General features: G+C 42.6%; 1 protein-coding gene across 1 annotated transcript in view; it reads right to left on the bottom strand.

Moving 5' to 3' along the window:
- Nucleotides 1-13,484, bottom strand: part of SIK3 (SIK family kinase 3) — a gene marked incomplete in the record, with an annotated part of 4,425,276 nt that overhangs the window by 699,150 nt on the left and 3,712,642 nt on the right. The window contains 1 exon segment of the mRNA XM_044080968.1: nt 1,155-1,271. Within this exon segment, the coding sequence (XP_043936903.1) occupies nt 1,155-1,271 (117 nt within the window).

Below are 13,484 nucleotides of genomic sequence, written 5' to 3'. Positions count from 1 at the left end.
GGGAGGTCAAAGTTCAGTGAGGAACAGAGAATTGGCCCATTTCCTCACTGTAGTGCGATCTTGGAGTTGGTATATTTAATGTGTAGGGTGTGTTTGAGGCACAACCCCCCCCTGCATTAATAGTACAATTAACGTACTGTTGACAGTTGAGTGTAATGGTACGTTAATGTGCATAGCATGGGTGACTGACCATCAAAAATCTGAACAGGTCACAGGTATGCTTTATGCATACTATTACAATAAGGGATTTGTGAAAGTCAAAGCTTCTTCTCCAGTTTCTTTCTGAAATGTGCCTTATTGCATATTTTTTTTTTTTTAACTACGCCATCTTACTCTACAAAGTACCACATCTTTCTTTACATATTACGTGAAATGCCAGACTGCCTTGCACACTGCGTTACATTTAAGTACGGATGGCACATTTACTATTATGCAGTCTGGCTACTATACATTTCTTTATGTGCTACAAAAAGGGCTCAATTTCAGCAGGCCAATTTTCTAAGTGCCAAATGGGTATGCGTTAGACAAATATAAATTCTGCTGTTCTTTTTCTTTCCCCTCACGTCTCCTCTAATCATCAAACCTCTCTCCTGGCTACCCTGCTTAACTGTTTATTAACCTCAGACAAAGACGTTTATGACCTATTTATTCCCTTAGTGAGTGTTGGCAATTATCACTGACTTGGGGGAACTGAGGTTTTATCTTGCAGCCCAACGTTTTCCCCATATGCATGGCTGCAAATGTCCAAGGGGGGTTTGCAACTGACTAATGTGTGGGAAGTCACCAAGTTCTGACAATGACATACCCTTTAAAGGCCTACCTCTGATGATACAATCAACACTGTGTTGTTTCCAAGGAATCTAACAAGGAATATATCCCTGTGCATGCATACCCACCACCTACCCAGGAAAGGCAAGCAGTTATGCCTTCTCATTTTCTCTCAATACCTACTTTGCAAACATCAAGCTTCCATATAAGCAGATGCATGTATTATAGAATTATTCACTAGTGAAAATGTTTCACAGACTCACATTTTCAAAATTACAAAACTTGTTCTTCCTAGAACCATATACAGTTTTGCTCCTCTGTGTATGACAGCATTTTGAATATAAGTTTATTTTGTTCTCCCTGTGCAAGGAAGAGTAAGACAGTACCTGCATCTGTTGCTGTAGCTGCTGCTCTTGCTGGTACAGAATGTGCTGCTGTTGCGTCTTTTCCAGCACCTTTTCATCAAATGGGGCACAGTACATCTTTTTCAGCTGTTTACACTCCTGCAGTGACAACAACATGAAAATCAAACAACCACCACCTTCATTATTCTCGACAGTATTCTCTTCTACTGTGCAATACACAAATCTTACGTAACAAACAAGAAGTTATGCACTCACCATAACATTCGATGTAGGTAGCCCATCTCGCCTCACATTCTTACCCGTGGGTTTGGAGCCGACTATCGGCTCCGATTCGGCCAATTATATACTAGCTCGAAGTCTTTCATTGGCTGGGCTAAGCAGGTATCCCAAGGTGCACTGCTCAATATCCCCAGATCTAGTTTGCTGCAACTCATTTGTACTCCATGCACACATCACATACATCACATCCAGGTAAGGAATAAGCTAAACCAGGGGACTGTGCATATGACAATCTAACCTCCAAATCCTCTAGGCAGGGGGAAGGTGGGAGGGTAAGTAAGAATGTGAGGCGAGATGGACTACATACATCGAACGTTATGGTAAGTACATAACTTCTTGATGTTATGTAGTCCTATCTCGCCTACATTCTTACCCGTGGGACAGCGACCCTAGCACCTACATCCTGGGTGGCTCATAGGAAAATACTCCTGAGAACTGTGGAGCCAAAGGAAGACCTGCACCTGGAGACCACGTCCAATTTGTAATGAGAAACAAATGTGTAAGGAGATGCCCAAGTACCTGCAGCACATGTATCATCCATTGACAATCTGGTTTGATAGGCTGTGGATGTGGAAACAGCCCGAGTAGAATGAGCCTTGACTGGAAATGGCAGATCCTTTCCTCCCGCTTGATAGATGAAAGAGATACAGTTAGATATCCATCTAGACAGTGTGACTTTGGATACCGGGGAACCCATTCGGTTTTCTGAAAAGGAAACAAAAAGTTGATCCGACATTCGGATATCTTTTGTTCGGTGTAGATAGAAGCGTAATTGTCTATGTACATCCAACTGGTGAAATCTAAATTCTGCCTTGTTGGAAAAGTGGGGAAAGAAAACCGGCAGCTCAATGGACTGATTTAGGTTAGACACGGAAGCCACTTTAGGAAGGAACGAGGGGTTTGGTCTGAGAGAGACCCTGTCTTTATGGAAGATTAAATATGGCGGTTTGATGGAAAGGGCTTGAATTTCTGAAACTCGCCTTGCTGAAGTGATTGCTGTTAAGAAGGCTGTTTTCCAGGTCAGGAATTTCAATTCGCAGGTAGCTGCAGGCTCAAAGGGTGGTAAGGTAAGGGCTTGTAAAACAAAATTGAGATCCCAGGGCATGATAGGCTCGGACACTGGTGGACGGAGCAATAGAGTACCTTTTAGGAAAGCCTTGCATAGTCTACGCGCCATGAGACTAGGCTCATTTGCTACGTGGAAATTAGAGATCGCTGCCAGCTGAACTTTCATGGTGGCTGATGCAGAACCCTGATGGAAGAGAATAGACAAAAACTCTAGAACTGAATATATCGGGGCTGTGTAAGGATCAATGCCTCTGGTATGTGCCCAGATAGAAAACCTTTTCCATTTACTGGAATAAATCTTCCTAGTGGATGGTTTATGAGAGGATGCTAAGATATGGGCCACTTCCGGTGAAAAATTATGAAGTCTGACTAACGATGGAATTGGAGTAGCCAGGCTGTCAACCGGAGGGTCATCAGGGAGGGGTAGAACTGTCCCGACATGTGTGTCAGTAAATCTGGTTGGGGGTCCAGAGTCCAATGAGTGTCCACAGTGAATTGCTGAAGGAAGGGGAACCAAACTTGGCGAGGCCATAGTGGAGCAATCAGAATCATTCTGCTTCCCAAGGATTGCGCTTTCTGAATCACCTTTGACAGCAAGGGAAACGGAGGGAAAGCATAAAGCAGACCAGGGGGCCAATCGTGAACCAGAGCGTCCCTGGGTGACTCCCCCTGTGGGGGGATCAGCATGAAGTAGTTGCTGCATTTCGCATTGAGGGGACTGGCAAAAAGGTCGCAGCAAGGCTGATCCCATCTGCTGAAGATTCGCTCTGCAACCAGGCGATTGAGGGACCACTCGTAAGGCATCAGGATAGCTCTGTTTAGTCTGTCCGCAATCACATTGGACTTCCCCGGAATGTGCGTTGCCACCAGAAACCGTTGGGAAGTTATTGCCCAATGCCACACTCACATGGCCTCCCTGCACAGAGGGTAGGACCTTGTTCCCCCTTGTTTGTTTAGATACCACACTACTGACATGTTGTCTGAGTGTATCGCAATCGTCCATAGGGGAAGAACATTCTGAAGTGCCTGCAACGCAAGAAGCACTGCTCTCACCTCTAGGACGTTTATATGCAGATGTATCTCGTGTTCTTGCCACGTGCCTTGGACAGTCCTGCCAAGATAATGCCCCCCCCCACCCCATCTGGGAGGTGTCCGTGGTCACCGTGGCAACGGGAATGGGTGGGACGAAGGGCTTTCCCCTGTCTAAATTGTTGGTGCACAGCCACCAACCGAGGTCCTGCTTGCATCTGTCCGTGAGTAAAATGCGATGAGACAGTGGCAGTTTTTGGAAGGACCATTGAACAAAGAGGAGCCATTGGAGAATTCTCATGTGTAATCTCGCAAGAGGGACCAACATGATTGTTGCTGCCATGGACTCCATGAGTTGGAGAACCACTCTTGCCTTCGCTTGTCTCAGGGGCATCAGCATGTGTATCCGTTGTTGCAATGCTCTGATCCTTTCCTGCGGTAAAAATGCTTGCATTTGAATGGTGTCAAATTCTGCTCCTATAAAGGTGACACACTGTACGGGCAATAAGGCAGATTTTTCCCAATTCATCGTTATACCCAACCGGTGACATAGATTGACGGTAGCGTCCCTGGTTTGAACTAGTTGATGCCTGGTGGGGGCGGTAAGGAGCCAGTCGTCCAGATACGGAAACACCTGGAATCCCTGATGTCTCAAGTGAGCCGTAACCACCACCATACACTTGGTGAACACCCTGGGGGCTGTGGTGAGACCAAAGGGCAGGACTCGAAACTGGAAATGACTGGCTCCCAGCCAGAAGTGTAGGTGACTCCTGGATGCTCTGTCCATCTTCACATGGTAGTAAGCATCCTTAAGGTCGATAGAGCACATCCATACCTCCTCTCCCAACATTGGGAGAATCGATTGTAGTGTGACCATACGGAACTTGGACTTGCGTACATAACTGTTTAGTTGACTGAGATCTAGTATGGGTCTCAGGTCCCCTGTTCTTTTTGGCACCAAAAAGAATCTTGAGTAAGTCCCTAATCCGATTTGGTCTGAGGGGACATGCTGGGTGGCTCCTTTTTCTAGCAGCAGTGAGACCTCTGAGTCTGCTTGATCCCTTTGACTGGGTGGAATGTCTGGAATTTTTCTGATTATCGGGGGTTCTGAAGAGAATGGGATGAGGTAACCTCCGGAAATTATCCGTAGTACCCATTGGTCCTGGGTAATGCTCTCCTAGGCTTCCAGATATAAGGAAATTTGACCCCCGACTGGCTCCGGATAAGCGCAGTCGGGCACACCCTCAGGAACGAGAGTATGGAGAGCCAAGAAAGGAATCGCGATGATCTGAATTGCGGGGGCCCCCTCTGCCTCTGGGGTGACGTCTCCCTGAATAACCCCCCTCTCCCCTGCCTCTCGAGGGGGGGTTCACCTTGTGCGGCAGGAAAAAAACTCTGTGATTTCTTGAACCACATCTCTCCCCCCCACCCCCGCTGGGCCTTGGGATAAAGCTAGAAGGAAGGGAAAAACGGACCCCTACGGTAGACAGGGTCTTTCCCTCTTGCTCGCACCTGGTGAGGGTGTCTTTCACTTTGGTCCCAAGCAAGGAGGAACCATCAAAGGGGGCGTCAGTGAAGGAAGACTTGAAGGCCTCCGCAAAGTGACACAGGCGCAGCCAGGCTTGCCTTCTAAGGGCGACCCCTGAGCTTGCTGCCCGACTCGCTCCCTCAGCTGCATACGAAATGAGCCGCATGAAGGAGTTAGCAATGGAGTTGAGGGTAGAGACCTGGGCATTAACCGTCTGAGCCACCGACTCAGGTATGTTACCCGCAAGAGTATCTCCCAACTCTTTGAGGAGATCTCTCTAGAGCCGAGTGAAGTGAGACAGATAATTCAGCGACCGTAGAGTGAAGGTTGCTGAAGATAGGGTACGCTTCCCGTACCGATCCATGGTCCTAGACTTCTTGTTAGGAGGATGGACGGATGAAGAAGACTCTGCTACTTCCTTCTGGGTGGCTGCTGCCACCACCATGGCATCTACAGGGACTCCTTTAGACAGAAACTCTTTGCTGGGATGCCTGGGCACGGGCTCCACAGAATCAGAGTTTTCCCACACTCTTCGACAAATGAGGTCAAGAAGTTCGTCGAAGGGTGGAGACACCCAGGAGACGGAGGGTTGAGCACCAAAAGCCTTAAGGAATACTGATTCCTCCTCGGAAGGAGCTTTGGAAGGCCAGTCACCACTTTGTTTCAGTATCTCCAGGATATCGGAGAAGGAAACATCATCAAAGGATGACTTGGGGGACCCTTCCGATTCCTCGAGGTCAGTATCTGAGGTGAGAGACTCATCCAGGGAATCTATGTGCTTCCTCTTGCACAATTTCTTTCTAGGAGGCTCCTCAGGCATGAACTCTGGGAGACCCTCAGAAAGTTGGGGACCGCTCGTGGGGGTATCCTTAGGGTCTGGTGCTCTACTGTCCACGGATAGGCGAGTATCAGAGGCTCTCGCCGGGGTGGTGGGGGACGGGATGACCAACCTGGGTGATGTAGCTGACGACCCGGCCAGCACGCTCCGCATGGCCTCGAAGGTCGGTCCCCCCGAGTCCGAGGACCGGCCGGCCTCCGAGGCCAGGACCGGGACCGGGGTCCCATGAGCCGATGCGCCGAGTGGGAGACTCAGAACTGACATATGTCCCGAAGTGTCCCCCTCAGGCCCGACCGAAGAGACCTGAGTCCCAAACCCTGTGGACAGAACCGACATGGTTGGAGCAGAGGTCGGCACCGATAGACCCTGAGGGGGTATCGGAGCTGACGTAGGAACATCACTTGGAGCGGAGCATACCAGCTCCGATGACAAGGATGTGCTCGGAGGAGGAATCATCGAAACGGTCATAGGAACTGGCTCCGGAGCCGAGTGGGTCAGAGCCGAGAACAATTTAGCCAACACAGGTGACTGCAGGATCCTCTGCACCACACCCTATCAACATCCAAATCAGAAAGCCTGGAGGATTTGGAGGAGAGCGATGGAGATTGGGATCTCTTGTCAGGTGAACCATGCCTTACACTGGGCGACCGGCTCCGAATGGGTTCAAGAATGATAGGAGCAGACGCCGATTCAGTTAACACTGATACCTCCTGCGACCCCGAGGACAGTGGAGCCGAGGAAGTAGAGTCCACTACAGTAATCTTCTCCGGAGGGTCCGAAGAGACAGATGGAGCCGGAGACCTTTTCTTAGCCTTGGAAGCTTTGGATTTTGACTGAGAACTGGAAGCCGAGTCTATAGCTTCCTCAAACAGCGGTTTTAGAAGTCCCTTCAGTATTAATTTATTTTTTCTCTCCTGGAGCACCCTAGGACTGAACGCGTGGCAAAAGCTACATGACTCCTGTAAATGGATGGCTCTAAGGCAGTAAACACACACAGAGTGTCCATCCGTGATGGAGATCTTATATCCACACTTGGAACATTTTTTAAAGCCAGAAGGCTTATGCTCCTTCTGATCCTTAGACATCTTATAACTAGCGCTAAGCGAAACCACCTAGACAAATCACAAAAAGGGCGGGAACAACACACAAAGTAGATACACCAGAAAAACTCTACTCGACACAATCTAAAAACTTCTAACTGAAACGGTTCTTCTAAGGGGACAAAACGCAATCACACTAATAGCTTATCTAATGACAGTGGGGAGGACTAGGTCCTCTAACTAAAATGGGCCTAGCCCACTGGAACAGTTAGTGATACCAAAAAAAACACAACTACCACACTCAAACACAGCAACAGCAACAAGTAATAGCTATCAAAATAGCTTTTGGGTATGAAATATCAAATTTCTCTAAGAGACATAGCAAAAAAGAGGGTACTTAGCCACAGCCAAGCGAGACCACGTCCGAGCTACACATGCGGCAAACGAGATCTGGGGATATGGAGCAGTGCACCTTGGGATACCTGCTTAGCCCAGCCAATGAAAGATTTCGAGCTAGTATATAATCGGCCGAGTCGGAGCCGAAAGTCGTCTCTGAACCCACGGGTAAGAATGTAGGAGAGCTAGGACTACATAACATCCACAGTTCTGTTAGTTTTAGCATAGCATACTATTTCATTAGATTCATATGTTCCCTATTTGGCAGACTTCTATGGAATGGTTCATAAAAACAGAATTTTGAGCTTGCCATTTGGCTGAACTTTTCAAGTACCAGAAGGGTTTCCTCTATGACACTATCCAAAAAAGCACTTCATACCAAAATAAACCAGTACAGATTTTCTCCAACAGTACAAACGATATAAAGAAATCCATATGCTGCAAAATCTGTGGGAAATGCCCAGTATAAAAATGGCTAACCTTTAATGTAGCAGCGGGTAACTAAAGTAAGCTAGGTGTAGCTATTTTGATCAAGAGATCAGCAAATGTGTCTGCTGTGTCCACAGACATTGACATGCATGGAAGCTTTTGCTACATTTCTATTAAAGACTACTTCATCTGGACGACTCAGTCTTCCTCAGTACATATGCTCCTTGTTGGAACCCACTTTGCATCTCGGGATCCATCACTTCTCTTTCCAGGGGACTGAAATACATTTACAAACACATCTCTAAGCTGCTAAGACATATTAGCACTGTGATTTTTGTCATCAGATTTAGTCTTGCTCCTCCTAGACATACATTTAATTGCATAAAAAGAGAACTGTTTAAGACTACAGATATTATTAAATGACTAAACAAGCTTGTATAAAGATTCTGTATCACTGACTATAAAAGGTTTACTTCGAAAAAATAAGAAATGTGGTCCTCTGTCTTACTTATCAGTATGGGTTTTAAAGGGCAGTGCTATCATTTTTTAATGCTCAGAGACTGAGACGTTACTCATAAATGAAGTGAATACATACTTTACAACTGTCCCTGATTTTGCAGAACATCTCTGATTTTTCCCTCACAGTTTTGCCTTGTCTCCTGTAAAATTTTTGATTTTCTAAAAATTACTGAGGATCAGTCAATGTCATCAGTCCTTTGAGTTTCATATTTGTTATTATAACAGAACATGCATATTGATGCAGAAGCTACTATTTTACTACGTGAAATGCAGTAACATTTAAAATTTGGTGATGGACCTTTGTCCAGAATTCTTGAGCAAAGAACTTCAAAGGTATGAGTGACAGATGTAAAATTGGGTGTAAAAATCCCAAACATAAATGACGCCAGACCCATTCTAGACCAGAGATATGCAACCTTTTCCAGTCAAAGGGCCATACAGGAGAAAACCCAAGTACAGTCTTGTAAGCAGCCACGTGAAATTATCAATAAAGGCAGCACAAATCTGTATGGCAGAGATGAACAAACAATCACAACTAAGTGTACATCTGTTGCGAAAAGCATGACTACTGCATTTTCAAGGACAATTATGTTACTCAGAAACATGCTCATGCTTTCTGTACAGTATTTCAGCTGTTATGTGATTTACAATGGCAGCAGCAGTAAAGCAGTGAGTTACAGTAGTCATAGACAATACAAATTGGTGATACAAATTGTTGTGAAACATAGCGAACTACTTTGCTTCAGGGCAAATATTTCTGTTTTTGCAACTCTACAGTCAAAATGAATTTATACATATATCTTGAAATTCACAGCACTCATACGTCAGTCCTACAATGGCCAAATCTGCCATATATAACACATCGCTAAAAATAACTAGAAAGCACCACCCCAAAAATGCCTCCTCTTAGTTTCTTAGGTTGGAAGTAATTTAAAGAGATTCCTGAGAGGCGAACTGCAAAAACTAGGCAAAACTGATAATGAAGTGAAGACAAATTCTAACCAGGCAGAAGCCAAGTTATTTTATTGAATATCAGAGTGCTTTGCAGCAGGAAGTAACCAAACTAAGCTGCAGTGGGGGGGGGGGGGGTCTGGGGACTGCTAGGCACCCACAAGCCACTGGGTTTTAGATACTTTGTGTTAAGCACTCCTCGCCAATGGACTTCTGTTATCTGAAAACCTTGTGGAAAATACCAAGTAGTCGCACAGAGGACCAGAAAAAAAATAAACCAAAACTGCAGTAAGGCCATGATAAAAATCCAGTCAGAACAAACATTTAATACAAATTATACACAAAATAAGAAACAAAGTTCTGATGAAGTCCCTTTTGAAATGATGATGGATGAAAGCACTTAACTTTGTTTCTTATTTTGTCTACAACTTGCATTAAATGTTGTTTTCAAATTTCATTCTGGTTGGATTTTTATCACAGCAGTAATGCAGTTTGTTTATTTTGCTTTTTCTGGTCCTTGTTTGACTACTTGGTATTTTCCACAAGTAGAGTACATTCCTTCCTTTTCACCTGGACTGCGCAGTTTCTTTGGAATACTGGTTTGCTTTTCCTGTGCAGTTTCTCCTTCAGTGATCTTTTATCTGAAAAAACCTTCTTAATTAATCAAAGTTATTGGGAACCAGAGCCTATCCTAGCACTTGGCAAACACAAGGCAATGAAATTAATCCTGCATGGGGCACCAACCAGCAGCAACAGACATGCACACGCACACAAACGCACGCACGCAACTGCGGGAATCATTTTTTCACTTAGGTCATGCCTTGGGACGTGTAGAGAAATTACAGCCTCTAACAAAATATGTGGATATGCTTTTGCTTTGTAACACCATTTCAATGCTGGAAGAACCACTCTCAAGGGCAATGTAGTACTAATTTTAGTTCTTGTGTTATAAAAATAAAATCTACTTATAATTTTATGAATATACATTTTCCCCTGTGGAAAACAGCAAAAAAACATGTTTGTTGTAATCTGAATCTAAATTCAACAGCATTATGGAACCTAAGAGATTATAATAAAGTTAAACCTGAAAGCCGAACCATTGGTTACAGCCTCACTATATTTCAAAAATAAACCATTAGCAATTTTCCAGAATGTGCCCCATCTGAGAGGGAACACAGTCTCGGATTGTGAAGAAATCTCATAAATAATGCCCACAGTACTGTACTTCAATCTGATGCACTCAGACACAAAGAGTGCCTCTCTGAGCATGCACATACATTGGCCACATTAGTGACCATTCAACTGCACTTTGCTTTCATACATAGCTTGCCTTCCAAGAAATTACCTACTCTCTCTGCATATTTCTGACATCTGACCAAGGAAAAACTGAAAGACATATTGATTCTCAGGACTGCATTTCAACACACTGTTCATAAACACATACAATGCCCTCTCACAAGGCATGCAGTACAGCTGTGTAAGCAAATTTTCCATTTGAAACTGTGACAATAAAGACAACCCTGGAACATATAACAATTGTTGGAGTGTACAGACCTCCATATTCAAGTGCTGATGACCTAGAGGAATTCATACATCATACACTTCTTGCATGAAACACAAGAGGGAACAACAACAGTTGCTGTGGACTTAAATTTACCAGTAATAAACTGGAATTATATTGATTCAACAACATTAGTACAGAAATTATTTACAATGCATGTTCAGGAACAACAACATTTTTAGACTGCAAAAAAGCTTACCGGGGAATGGAACACATACTAGACATTAACTGTTTTGCTAAAGAAATTACTGTTACTTCATGTCAAATTTTATCACTATTGCTGTGCAGGAATCATGGGGTTGTAATGGTAAATTGTTGCTAGCCAATTCTGCCAAACTGAAATCTAAACCAATGCACAGATTATTAATAACAGATTACATGAAAATAAAACAGTCACTATGTAAAACTAACCAGAGTGATGTGTTAAGTGGAAAAACTGCAGAAAGAATGCAGCAAGATTTGAGAGAGAAATTGTTTGAATGCAAAAATTCAAAAACAAAATGTTTAATATCAGGACCTAGGCACACAACCTCAAGAGGATACAGTTCCATAAGAACAAGATACTTGACTAAGATAAGAGACAAAAAAAAAATATATATATATATATATATATATATATATATATATATATATATATATATATATATATATACGAAATAGAAAAGTCAAACTATGACTTTGAAAACTGAAATAAACAAGCTGGACAGGCAAAGTAAACATAGTATGAGACAAAAATCAAGAAAATGTTGATGAAAAATTATATAAAAATATTAATCATAATGCATAAAAGGAAAACATTTTATAGATACACAAGATGTGAGTAAAGACATAAAAATTGATAAACTGTGTATAGATTCTAAAATTTATTTTCAGACACAGCAGATTGTAGATATATTTACAAAATGTTATGTAAAGCAGTTTGGTTCCACAAAGGGGGTGATAAACTGTCCTAGTAACATCCAGGTAACCACAGACAGTGAAATCAAATTAGGCTATACTAAAAAAGGACTATGCAAACTGCACCCAAGCAAAGCACAGGGAGGAGACAGAATTAGAAATAACGACCTGAGAATACCTCTGCATGAACTTACAGTACCATTATATCTGTTATTCACTAGGTCATATAAATATGGGTAGATTCCTCAAGATTGCAGACATGCACTTGTTAAACCTGCCTTTAAGGGAAAACTGAATAGGACAAACTCAGAGTCACACAGACCCTGATGTTTATTTTCTTTGTTGTAGCAAATAATGCAGGAGGCTATATTGTACAAACTGTCAGAACTGAAAAGGTTGGGACTTGAAACCATATATCAGTATGCATGTGTTGAAAATAGATCTATTACCACCTGTAACATGATGTTCGTCTATAACAATATAATAACAGCCATTAATGAAAAATTGTGCTGTGATGTCATTTTTATATAGATTCAACTTCAGCAATTGATAGGGTCATGCACAAAATAATGATCAATAAATTAGATCAGTTAAGTACTGATGTACTCTTGATAAAATGGATAGCTACATGGTTTACAAACAGGACATGGCAAGTAATACACAGCAAATGAACAAGTGAAATTCAAGGTTACAGTCATGGTGTCTCACAGGGCTCTGTCCTTGGCCCATACCTGTTTAGATTGTATCTTTCAGATCTATTTCTTTCATCTGCAGTGTTCTACAGTCTGTATGCAGATGACTTGAAAAGTAGTAAACTGATTATGTGTGTTGCAGACAGGGCATGTCTGCAAAAGAACTTGAATAAATTGACCAACTGGACACAGAAGAATAACATGCTGACAAATACATCAAAAACTATGCATACGAGATTTGGGAGACTTAAACTGTAAGGTAAACATTTAATACAGCATACAGTGACTGAAACTGTAGATTCATTTGAGGACTTTGGTATATGGTTAGCTCCAGCTATGAGCTTTTCTAATCATAACAACCAATTGGTTAATAATTGTTATAGAACTATAGGTTGTATCAAAAATATATAAAATCTAGGAAGTTACAAAATATATAATCACAGTCTGTTAGTTACACTAGACTCAAACTTGAGTATGAAATAACAATATACACCTCATAAGAAAACACACATGAATAAACTAGAAAGAGTACAGGAGAAATATGCAAAGGGCATTCATGGATGTGAAAATTTAAGTTATTATGAAAAAGTAAAATATATGAACTTGGACAGAATCTCATACAGACATTTAAGAGGAGACCTTATTCAGGTATATACAACATTTAGAAACTACCACCCCAAGAAATGTTTGGCATTATCAAAAAGTAGACAACCTACAGTATGTAGAAAATTCTATAGGAATGAGAAGTGTACTAATTGATTCTCAGAGAGTAGCTGATGTATGGAATAGACTATCAAATTACATTAAAGCAAGCACTCGTCTAGAAATTTTAAGAACAACCTACACACTTATTATGGAAACAACTTTTCTGGTATATTGGCAAACTAGAAGGGTATTACTGTCTGCGCCTGAAATATATGCATGTATGTATGACAATAGATGTTCAGGCTAAGAAGGAATACTGGTTGGCTAACAAAGAAGCAATAAACAGGGCATCAGAGGCACTCTACCAACTTCTGGAAAGTGACTCAGTAGGTAGCACAGACAAACTACATCAGGTTGCAAGGCAAAGACAGAAAGATAAAGAAGACAGTCAGACACCTTTCAAAAAGGATGCCAGAAAC

The sequence above is a fragment of the Protopterus annectens genome, chromosome 8.part0 (assembly GCF_019279795.1).
Source record: "Protopterus annectens isolate FY-2018-M chromosome 8.part0, PAN1.0, whole genome shotgun sequence".
Classification (NCBI taxonomy): Eukaryota; Metazoa; Chordata; order Ceratodontiformes; family Protopteridae; genus Protopterus; species Protopterus annectens.
Note: the sequence above shows the minus strand (reverse complement) of the source record. Positions and strands in the feature narration are given on the sequence as shown.